Source organism: Hemitrygon akajei, chromosome 28 (genome assembly GCF_048418815.1).
Source record: "Hemitrygon akajei chromosome 28, sHemAka1.3, whole genome shotgun sequence".
NCBI lineage: Eukaryota > Metazoa > Chordata > Chondrichthyes > Myliobatiformes > Dasyatidae > Hemitrygon > Hemitrygon akajei.
Window position 1 is genome coordinate 18,857,787 of NC_133151.1, and position 12,065 is coordinate 18,869,851.

General features: G+C 50.7%; 1 protein-coding gene across 1 annotated transcript in view; it reads left to right on the forward strand.

Annotated features, from left to right (window-relative positions):
- Positions 1–12,065, forward strand: part of LOC140717736 (sorting nexin-32-like) — a 62,134-nt gene that overhangs the window by 35,324 nt on the left and 14,745 nt on the right. The window contains exons 7-9 of the mRNA XM_073031451.1: positions 3,033–3,138; positions 6,727–6,802; positions 10,731–10,770. Coding sequence (XP_072887552.1) covers positions 3,033–3,138; positions 6,727–6,802; positions 10,731–10,770 — 222 coding nt within the window. The remainder of the gene's footprint in view (positions 1–3,032; positions 3,139–6,726; positions 6,803–10,730; positions 10,771–12,065) is intronic.

The window sequence follows — 12,065 nt, forward strand, 5'->3', positions numbered from 1 at the left end:
TTTTACCTTTCTATGCATATAAAACACTTAAGAAACATATATATTTCAATAATTACACCACTGCGTTGCTTAGTAATAATTGTAGCTTTCATTGGGGCAGGGCCTTTCTCATGCTCCATTAAAATTGTTCTGATCGTTGACCGACTGTAGTCTAAAGCTTTTCCAATGACCGATGGCATTTCACCTCTTTCCATTCGCTTTATTACTTCCACCTTATTTTCAATCGTGATTATTTTCGTGAACTGAAACACTGCGGATTCAGAGCTGCGCCAAGTCCTAAAGTCCACTGCACTGAGACAGGTTAAATAGGTCCGGGGTTCCGCTGGGTCCTAAAGACCACCGCATTCAGACAGGTTAAATAAGGGACTTGAGTATCCACGGGGGGGGGTGGGGGTGGGGGGGGGAGACCCGGAGCCAATCCCTCGTGGATAAGGAGGGCCGACTGTATTTGTTCTTGGGTCCTGTGGGTGGATCACACATGATATCATTGGGCACCAACTCTGACTGGGGACCCTCCAGCCAAACATAACCGAGACTCCTAGTGAAACGTAGCTGTCGTGCCTTCTTTTCCCATCCTTGAGGAACGCCAGGGTTGATTGTCGGCGAGGAGGAGATGTTATTGACTGCTGTCCCAGTGAGAGGAAGTCAACCATCCAGTCGGGCCCAGGGTAGACCTTCAGAGATGCTGACACCCAGCAACTTGAACCTGCTCACCCTTTCCACTGCTGATCCCCCGATGAGGACTGGTGTGTGCTCCTTGTCTTCCCCTTCCTGAGGCCCACGACCAATTCGTTGGTCCTGCTGACGTACAGCGCAGGGTTGTTCCTGCAATTACTGTTACTCAGCAATGATCCCATCTCATTCCTGTACACCACCTCATCACCATGTGACATTCAGCCAGCTGTGTCATCAGCAGATTCATAGCCGGCGATTGAGGTGTGCCCAGTCACACGGTCGTGGGAGTAGAGAGGCTAGGCAGGGATCCTCAAGGTGTGTCAGTGCTGATTTGTCAGCGAGGAGGAGATGGTCCCTCGATGGGAGGAAGTCAAGGATCCAGTTGCAGAGGGAGGTTCAGAGGTCGAGGGTTTGGAGCTTGTTGATGGGTACTGAAGGTATGATGGAGTTGTAATCAATTTTTTAAAAAACAGCCAGGCGTAGGTATTGCTGTGGTCCCGGAGATCCAAGGCCAAGTTGAAAGCCAGTGAGATTGCATCCGCTGTAGACCTATTATAGTGATGGTTCTGGCCTTCATGAACCTCTCAAAGCACTTCGTCACAGGAGATGTCAGTGCAACTGGGCAATGTCTAAATGTCGGGATTTAACGATAGTGGACACTGGAGTATTGTTGCATCTTTGATCCTTCCCACAGCTGATACAAGCTGCTGACCTGGACATGGTGTTTAGAGCAAATCTAACCACGACACTGTTCAGTCACACTATCCCAGAGAGAGACAGACATAATCCTAGGGTCAGATACAGAGTGAATCTCCCTCCACACCGTCCCATCACACACTCCCGGGGTCAGACACAGAGTGAAGCTCCCTCCACACCGTCCCATCACACACTCCCGGGGTCAGACACAGAGTGAAGCTTCCTCCACACAGTCCCGTCACACACTCCCGGGGTCAGACAGAGTGAAGCTCCCTCCACACCGTCCCATCACACACTCCCGGGGTCAGACACAGAGTGAATCTCCCTCCACACCGTCCCATCACACACTCCCGGGGTCAGACACAGAGTGAAGCTTCCTCCACACCGTCCCATCACACACTCCCGGGGTCAGACACAGAGTGAAGCTCCCTCCTCACCGTCCCATCACACACTCCCGGGGTCAGAGACAGAGTGAATCTCCCTCCACACCGTTCCATCACATACTCCCGGGGTCAGACACAGAGTGAAGCTCCCTCCACACCGTCCCATCACACACTCCCGGGGTCAGACACAGAATGAAGCTCCCTCCACACCGTCCCATCACACACTCCTGGGGTCAGACACAGAGTGAAGCTTCCTCCACACCGTCCCATCACACACTCCCGGGGTCAGACACAGAGTGAAGCTTCCTCCACACCGTCCCATCACACACTCCCAGGGTCAGACACAGAGTGAAGCTTCCTCCACACCGTCCCATTACACACTCCCGGGGTCAGACACAGAGTGAAGCTCCCTCCACACCGTCCCATCACACACTCCCGGGGTCAGAGACAGAGTGAATCTCCCTCCACACCGTTCCATCACATACTCCCGGGGTCAGACACAGAGTGAAGCTCCCTCCACACCGTCCCATCACACACTCCCGGGGTCAGACACAGAATGAAGCTCCCTCCACACCGTCCCATCACACACTCCCGGGGTCAGACACAGAGTGAATCTCCCTCCACACCGTCCCATCACACACTCCCGGGGTCAGACACAGAGTGAAGCTTCCTCCACACCGTCCCATCACACACTCCCGGGGTCAGACACAGAGTGAAGCTCCCTCCTCACCATCCCATCACACACTCCCGGGGTCAGAGACAGAGTGAGGCTCCCTCCTCACCGTCCCATCACACACTCCCGGGGTCAGAGACCGAGTGAATCTCCCTCCACACCGTTCCATCACATACTCCCGGGGTCAGACACAGAGTGAAGCTCCCTCCACACCGTCCCATCACACACTCCCGGGGTCAGACACAGAATGAAGCTCCCTCCACACCGTCCCATCACACACTCCTGGGGTCAGACACAGAGTGAAGCTTCCTCCACACCGTCCCATCACACACTCCCGGGGTCAGACACAGAGTGAAGCTTCCTCCACACCGTCCCATTACACACTCCCGGGGTCAGACACAGAGTGAAGCTTCCTCCACACCGTCCCATTACACACTCCCGGGGTCAGACACAGAGTGAAGCTCCCTCCACACCGTCCCATCACACACTCCCGGGGTCAGACACAGAGTGATGTCGCCCTTAAAACTGTTACCGGGGTAAATCAGTGCATGGAAAGGAAGTGTCTGAGATGTTTTACTTGCTTCTGTCTTGACTCTCTCCTACAGGAAGTGGACGAATTCTTTGAGCACGAGAGAACCTTTCTGATTGAGTATCACAATCGGGTCAAGGATGCCACCCTGAAAGCAGACCGCAAGACACGATCTCACAAAAGTGCGTACCGCACCCCGCAGCCAAGCTGACTGTTAATTTCGTGGTTTTTTTAAAGATTTAATTCCACTTCGCCCACCTCCTGGGACCAGCTTCTCTATAACTGGGCTTCCTGTTGTCCAAACCCACCACCACAGCCACCTCATTTGAACCTGACCCTGTTGTGTAACGAAATCAGATTTTAGCTGATCACAACCTTGCTGTGTGTGCTTACCTTGTTCCAGCCATCTTCATCCATTATAATTTTTTTGGGGGGGGGGGGAAGAAAACTTGTATGAGTTTTAGCACTGGTTCCCATGATCAAGATTGTTTGATGCCATTTCCAGTACACAGGAGAACAAAATAATTGTTACTCTGGATCCAAGGGGTGGGTTAGTGGGTGGAGGTGTTGATCAGCCTTGCTGCTTGGGGAAGGTAACTGTTTTTGAGTGGCGGTCCTGGCCTGGATGCTACATAGCCTCCTCCATGACGGGAGTGGGACAAACGGTCCACGAGCAGGACAGGTGAAATACTTCTTGATGTTACTGGCCCTTTTCCGGCATCCTTCCGATTTGCAGTCCTTGATGATGGGAAGGCTGGTGATGCATCTGCAGCTTTGTCTAATCTTATCTGATTTTAAAACCTAAGGCGTTCCCTAACGGTGGTCCTCCTGCAAGCTCTCACCTGGCCAATCTAGGGTTTAATCTAATCTTAAAACCTCTGGAGTTGTGAGCACTGTTCCCTAAGTCGTCTTTTGATTTATTTTTATTGTTGAGATGCAGCACAGAACATCTTGAGCCACACCACCCAGTTTAATCCTAGCCTAATCACGGGACAGTTTACAATGACCAGCCAGTACGTCTTTGGACTGGGGGAGGGAGCCCATGCAGTCACAGGGAGATTGTAAAAACTCTTTACAGGCAGCAGTGGGGATTGAACCTGGGTCACCTGTACTGTAAAGCATTGTGCCAATTTAATTTCAATTTATCCATTTCTCTTTACCCTCCGGCCTTGATGGGACCCACAGTGGTGGTTCCATCCGTAAATCACTGCACCAGTTTAAGAGGGTCACCAGCGCCCCCGTGAGGACGTTTGGGGAAAGGCAATACAGATCAGCTTTCTTCTGAATGTTATTTTTAATTGCCTTGGTTAACCACCACCACCCCTCTGGATTTCAGCTCTTTGACATGAATGCAAGTAGTCCTCTAACCTTTTTAACTTTTCCTGTACGTGAAATTGTATTTGTGTGGGGTTTTTTTTTATATAGAGATGCGGAGTGGTTCAGGCTCTCTATAAAGCCTCCCAGCAAGCCACACTGCCCAGCAACCCACCGTTTTAACCCTTTGCCTCAGGACAATTAACCTGCTAACCGTTACATCTTTGGACTGTGGGAGGAAACCCACGCGGTCATGGGGAGAACGTACAAACTCCTTACAGAGGACACTGGATTTGAACTCCAAACTCTGTCCTGAGGTGTAGTGGTGTTGTGCTAGCCGCTATGCTATCGTGGCACCCTTTAGGGCATAGAATGTAGGACAGAACAGGCCTTTTAACCTACTATTACTTGCCGCCCGTTACTCCGCTGGCGTTTGGGGCAGCGATGAAGGTCCTCCATCTCTGTCGGTGTTCAGGGCTTACTTCATCGTGTCAGTAGCTTCCCCTCGGTTTTCACCACTGTCAAGTCAAACAAGTCCCGGGTGGAGACTCGGAATACCGCTGCACCCAAATGTAGAACTGCTGTTCATTGCTGTTCCCGTTACGGTTTTGTTTGGCCAGTCAGGGTTGTCGGCCCTGAGCTGAATCCTTGAACCTGGAGGACCAGTGGACCGCTCTTAGTCTGACCTCTACCCTTTGACCTGTTTGGCCTGGGTCAAGTCCAGACTGCAGCCAATATAGCTCTCTGGGTCACTAACACACACAAGCTCCTTTTTTTGTTGTTGCGGGCGGTAGCATAGCCATTGGCTCGTCACTTCGCAGCGCCAGACAACGATCAATGATCAGGTTTCAGTTCCTGCCCTTGCCTCTCCCCGTGACCGCATGGGTTTCCTCCGGGTGCTCTGGTTTCCTCCCACATTTAGGTTTAGAGTTGTGAGCGTTCTGTGGTCCGTCAGTGTCAGGGAACTTGGTTTCGATAGCGCGAGGGGTTATATTTCGGGATGCCAATCCAGGGTAGGGCTGATACAGTGAAAGGTCTAGGGGTCTTGTACAACGCAGGGACAGCGGGTTCAATACAGATACATGGATCCTTGCAAGTGGTGTCAGAATCTGTGGAATGCTCTGCCACAGATGGCAGTGGAGGCCAAGTCCAGGCATATATTTAAGTGGGAAGTTGATCATAGGAGCAGGAGTCGGCCATCTGACCCGTCGAGCCTGCTCCGCCATTCAATAAGATCATGGCTGATCTGGCCATGGACTCATCCCCACCGACCTGCCTTTTCCCTGTAACCCTTAATTCCCCTACTATGCAAAAATCTACCTCTGCGGTGGAGGCCAAGTCTGTGAGTATACTTAAGGCGGAAGTTGATTGTTTCCTGATCGGTCAGGGGTTAAGTGGGATCCGGGATCAGCCATGATGGAATGGCAGAGCAGACTCGATGGGCTGAATGGCCTAATTCAGCTCCTGTGTCTTACGGTGTTAGCACTGGACGTCTGGAGACACTTGCAGGCTCACCCCCCCCCCCCCCCCACCCCACAAACCCCACTGATTTGATTGGGCACAACTGACGTATTTCACTGTCTTTCAACGCACATGTGATTTCACTGCCCGTAAGGAGTCTGCACTTTCTCCCTGTGACTGTGTGGGTTTCCTCCCACAGTCCAAAGATGTACTGATTTATTTTCCCTCTCAACCCCATTTTCCTGCCCATATTTGCACAGTTTGTTGTCTTGTGCACACTGGTTGTCCGCCCTGTTGGTGTGATCTTCCATTCAGTTATGGTTATTGGATTTATTGAGGAAAAACAAAATAAAGCTCAGGGCTGTATATTGTGACGTAGGTGTACTTTGATAATAAACTTACTTTAACCTTCCACACCCTTACTCAGCAAGAACCTGTCGACCTCCGATTCAAGTATACCCAATGACTTGTCCTCCACAGCCGCCTGTGGCACTGAATTCCACAGGTTCACCATAGACTGGCTGAAGAAATTCCTCCTCATCTCCATTCTAAAGGGGCTTCCCTCTATTCCCTCTGGTCTTACACTCCCGCTGTAGGAAACCTCCTGTCCACTTCAGCCCTACCCCAGGCCTCTCAATATTTCGATGAGACCCCCCCCACCCACACCTCTCACTCTAAACGCCAGCGATTGCGAGCCCACAGCCATTAAACGCTGCTGGTACATTAACCCTTTCATTTCCAGGATCCTCCTCCTCAACCACCTCTGGAACTTCTCCAATGCCAGCAGATCCTTCCTTTGATACTGCTCGCAATACTCCCAAGTGGGGTCTGACCAGTGCCTTGTAAAACCTCAGCATTGCGTCCTTGTGATCTTACCTTTTATATGAGTAAAGAGTGTGTGTGCATGCGTGCGTGTAAGCGTAAGCCTTGATCTGGCTCTGGGCTCACTAGGCCTACATCCAAATGACCAGAAATGTCGCTTCTTGCCTCCGCAGACGTGGCTGAAGACTACATTCCAATCTCCTCCTCGCTGTCCAGTTTGGGAACCTTGGACGCAAGCCCCCTCAGCAAGTACGGGAGCGCGGTTTTCTGAATATCGTTTTCCAGCTTTGTTTGATTCTGGTCGCGTGCGGTGGCTGGAGGTGGGGGTAGGGGTAATGGTGGGGGGGGGGAAGAGTCTTGCTGTTACCACAGTGAGAGGTTCTTGGGTCAATTCCTGCTCCAGTCACCCATAATCTAGGCCAGCACACAAAGGGCTGGAGGGACTCAGCAGGTCGGGCAGCGTCTACGGAGCCCAGAGCACAGCTTAGAAATCAGGTTTTGTGTCACCGACATGCATCGTGAAATTTGTTGTTTAGCAGCAGCAGCACGTTGTAATGCACAATAACTTTTTTTTTTAAAGCTATAAGTCAAGTCACTTTCATTGTCATTTCGACCATAACTGCCGGTACAGTACATAGTAAAAATGAGATAACGTTTTTCAGGACCATGGTGTTACATGACACAGTACAAAAACTAGACTGAACTACGTTTAAAAAAAAAACAACACAGAGAAAGCTACACTAGACTACAGGACTGCATAAAGTGCACAAAAACAGTGCAGGCATTACAATAAATAATAAACAGGACAATAGGGCAGTAAGGTATCAGGCCAGGCGCTGGGTATTGAGGAGTCTGATAGCTTGGGGGAAGAAACTGTTACACAGTCTGGTCGTGAGAGCCCGAATGCTTCGGTGCCTTTTCCCAGACGGCAGGAGGGAGAAGAGTTTGTATGAGGGGTGCGTGGGGTCCTTCATAATGCTGTTTGCTTTGCGGATGCAGCATGTAGTGTAAATGTCCGTGATGGTGGGAAGAGAGACCCTGATGATCTTCTCAGCTGACCTCACTAGCCGCTGCAGGGTCTTGCGATCCGAGACGGTGCAATTTCAGAACCAGGCAGTGATGCAGCTGCTCAGGATGCTCTCAGTACAACCCCCTGTAGAATGTGATGAGAATGGGGGCAATGGGAGATGGACTTTCCTCAGCCTTTGCAGAAAGTAGAGATGCTGCTGGGCTTTCTTTGCTATGGAGCTGGTGTTGAGGGACCAGGTAGATTCTCTGCCAGGTGAACAACGAGAAATTACGGTGAGAAGTGAGACGTGTTTGCAGGAGGGGCAGGACTGGCAGCTCTATGTTCCTGGGTTCCATTGTTTTAGAAGTGACCGAGCAGAAGGGGTTAAAGGAAGAGGGGCGGTGTTCCTAGTCGGGGGAAAATGTCACGACAGTGCTCAGTCAGGACAGACTGGAGAATTTGTCTAGTGAGGACTTGTGGGTGGAATTAAGGAACAAGAAAGGTATGACCTGGTTATCACAGACCACCCAACAGTCCTAGGGATTTAAAGGAACAAATCTGTAGAGAGATTGCAGACTCTTGCAAGATACCTAAAATTGTTATAGTAGGTAGATTTTAACTTATTAACTGGGACTCCCAGACTGTAAAAGGACTAGGTGGGATAGAGTCTGTCAAATGCGTTCAGGGAAATTTCCTTCATCGGGGCATAGGAGTCCCAGCGGGAGAGCGTGCAATTCTGAATTTGCTGCTGGGGGAAAGTGACAAGGGTTTGTGTCGGGCAACTCTTTGCGTCCAGTGACTGTCATGCCATTGGTCTCAAAGGGAATAAGCAGGTCTAGTCTGTCAGCTGAGATTCGAAATCGGAGAAAGGCCGATTTTTGCCGGCGTCAGGAAGGATCCGGCAAGTGTGGACAGGGACAGGGCTGTTTTCTGGCAAAGCTGTCCCTTGGTAAGCGGGAGGCCTTGACACTTTGAGGGTGCAAAGCCTGTACGCGCCTGTCCAAATAAAACATAAAGATAACAGGTGTAGGGAGCCTTGGTTTTCGAGAGACATCGAGGCCCTGGTTTTTTTTTTTAAGGTGCATGGCAGGTAGGAATTGAGGTACTCGTGGAGTAAAAGAAATGCAAGAGAATACTTGAGAAAGAAATCAGGAGGGCTAAAAGAGGTTGCCCTAGCAGACAAGGTGAAGGGCAATCCTAAGGGATGCAAAGAGCAAAAGGATTGTAAGGGACAAAAGTGGACCTCCGGAAGATTAGAACAGTAATCCACGTGTGGCACTGGAAGAGATCTTAAATGGATATTTTGCATCTGTATTTACTCAGGAGACGGACACAGAGTCTATAAGAAATGAGGCAAACCAGCATCAGCTTCACGGACCCTATAAAGATTGCCGAGGAGGAGGCGTTTGCTGCCTTGAGGCAAACTAGGGTGGATAAGTCCCCAGGGCCAAACAAGGTGTTTCCGTGGACCCTGCGGAGACAAGTGCAGAAATTGCCAGGGCCTAGCAGAAGGATTTAAAGCATCTTTAGCCACAGGTGATGTGCTGGAGGGCGAGAGGATCACTAATGTTGCTTTCTTATTTAAGAAAGACTCTAAATGTAAACCAGAAAATTGTAGGCTGGTGAGCGTGACGTCAGTGTTGGGGAAGTTGTTGGTATTCTAAGGGACCAGACATACAAGTATTTGGATAGATGTTGACTGATTAAGGATAGTCAGCATGCCTTTATGCATGGTGGGTCTTGTCTAACCAATAGAGTTTTTGGAGGGAGTTAACAGGAAAGTTCATGAAGGCAAGACGGCGGATGTTGTCTACGTGGACTTTGGTGATGCATTTGACAAGGTCCGGAGACTGGTCAAGAAGGTTCAGTCACTCGGCATTCAGGGTGAGGTAGTAAATTGGATTAGACATTGGCTTTGTGGGAGAAGCCAGAGAGCGGTAGTAGAGGGTTGCCTCTCCGTCTGGAGGCCTGTGACTACTGAAGAGCTGCAGGGATCATTGCTGGGTCCTTTGTTGTTTGTCATCTATATCAATGGACTGGATAATGTGGTTAACTGGGTCAGCAAATTTGTTGATGACGCCAAGATCGGGGGGTGTATTGGGACAGTGAGGAAGTCTAGCAAGGCTTGCAGCAGGTTTTGGACCGGCTGGAGAAGTGGGCTGAAAAATGTCAGACATAATGTAATGCAGACAAGTGTGAGGTTCTGCACTTTGGTAGGACCAGCCAGGGTCAGACTTACACAGTGAACGGCAGGGCACTGAGGAGTGTGGTCGAGGGCGTAAAGAAAGCTGTTGGCACATTAGCCGCTTTAAATCAAAGTATGAAGTACAGAAGAAAGGATGTTGAAGTTGTATAAGACATTGAGGCCTAATTTAGAGTATTGTTTGCAGTTTTGGTTACCTACATACAGGAGAAATGTAAATATTCTATCAACTCTGCTGTCTGAATCCTGAAAGTGTGTGATGGGACGGTGTGGAGGGAGATTCACTCTGTGTCTGACCCCGGGAGTGTGTGATGGGACGGTGTGGAGGGAGCTTCACTCTGTGTCCGACCCCGGGAGTGTGTGATGGGACGGTGTGGGAGGGAGCTTCACTCTGTGTCCGACCCCGGGAGTGTGTGATGGGACGGTGCGGAGGGAGCTTCACTCTGTGTCCGACCCCGGGAGTGTGTGATGGGACGGTGCGGAGGGAGCTTCACTCTGTGTCCGACCCCGGGAGTGTGTGATGGGACGTTGCGGAGGGAGATTCACTCTGTGTCCGACCCCGGGAGTGTGTGATGGGACGGTGCGGAGGGAGCTTCACTCTGTGTCCGACCCCGGGGGTGTGTGATGGGACGGTGCGGAGGGAGCTTCACTCTGTGTCCGACCCCGGGGGTGTGTGATGGGACGGTGTGGAGGGAGCTTCACTCTGTGTCTGACCCCGGGAGTGTGTGATGGACGGTGTGGAGGGAGCTTCACTCTGTGTCTGACCCTAATACTGCAAATTAGACCTTGCCGACATCATGCACAACTTCAACATATAACACCCCAAGTCCTGTACTCAGTACTGTGACTTACAAAGGCTTCTTGTCCCTGCCCCCTTGGTGACTGCAAGGTGGATTGAGGAGTGTGGTGGGCTGGTGCTGACTTTCGTTGATGCTGACATCCCTCTCTTTTCATCTTTCTTACAGGAACCTGCTCAAGCTAGCTGAGCTCTTCGAGAAACTCCGGGTAAGTAGATACTCTCCACACCGCCCCCCGCCCCCCCCCCCCAACATGGCATCAGCCCAGTCCCTCCCTCCCACATCGCCCCTTTGGGAGGATGTTTTAAGATCAAAGATCAACTTTACTTGTCTGGTGCACACAGTGGCCACTTTATTAGATACAGGAGTGGAGCCCCGTGTGGTCTTTTGCTGTAGCCCACCCACTTCAAGGTTCGACGTGTTCAGAGAAACTCTTCCGCACACCACTGTTGTAACTCACTGAGTTACAGTCACCTTCCAGTCAGCTTGAACCAGTCTGGCCGTTCTCCTCTGATCTCTCTCATTAACAAGGCATTTTCACCCACAGAACTGCTACTGAACTTGATGGTTGTTTTTGCACCTTCCTCTCTAAACTCTGGAGACTGTTGTGTGTGAAAAATCCCTGGAGATGAGCCGTTCCTGAGATACTCAAACCTCCCTGTCTGGCACCGACAATCGTTCCCACGGTCAAAGTCACTCAGATCACATTTCCTCTCTCCCCCCCCCCCCCCCCCATTCTGATATTTGGCCTGAACAACAACTGAACCTCGTGACCACGTCGGCAGGCTCTTGTACATCGAGTTGCTGCCCCGTGACTGGCTGATGATATATTTGCGTCGACGAGCGGGTGTACCTAGTAAAATGGCCACTGTGTGTGTATGAAGTGAGAGATTAAAGTACAGATGTGGAATAAAATGTGCGTGCGGAGCCTCCATGCCCCCAGTTGGCCCCCGTTCGCCTAGGGTGAACCGCCATCCGCCCCACCAATAGTGCAATACTTTGGGGTGAGTATGGTGCGATGCACCCCCAGTACACGCTCGCAATACAAACACCAGACAATACACCCAAAAGCGAATCAATAATTGCAACTTATAGTTATCTCTTGGTGATTTGTTAGTAGAAACAGATAATCTAAAGGCGCCAAATAAATTTATCAGTTCGCGCACATAATATTTTAATACGTTGGAGCTCACGCCTCCGGTTCCATCCACAATGACCTTCCGAGCCTTCGGCCACCCTCCGAACCGCCGACATCCGGATCTGGCGCCCTGGAACCACTGTCCGCTCCTCACAAGTCCGTCCTCCTCGCTCTCCTCCCAATAAAGGACCACAAGCTCCACTCAGCTTACACAGACAAGATAGCATAACAATTCTCCATTGATTAGTTTCTCCTCCCCCCCCCCCTTTATCGGTAGTCATAACCCGAACATACCAGACACAGAAACCCATTACAGCAAAGCTATTTCATTATAACAATACAGAGAAGCCATTTTGTTTGCCTGA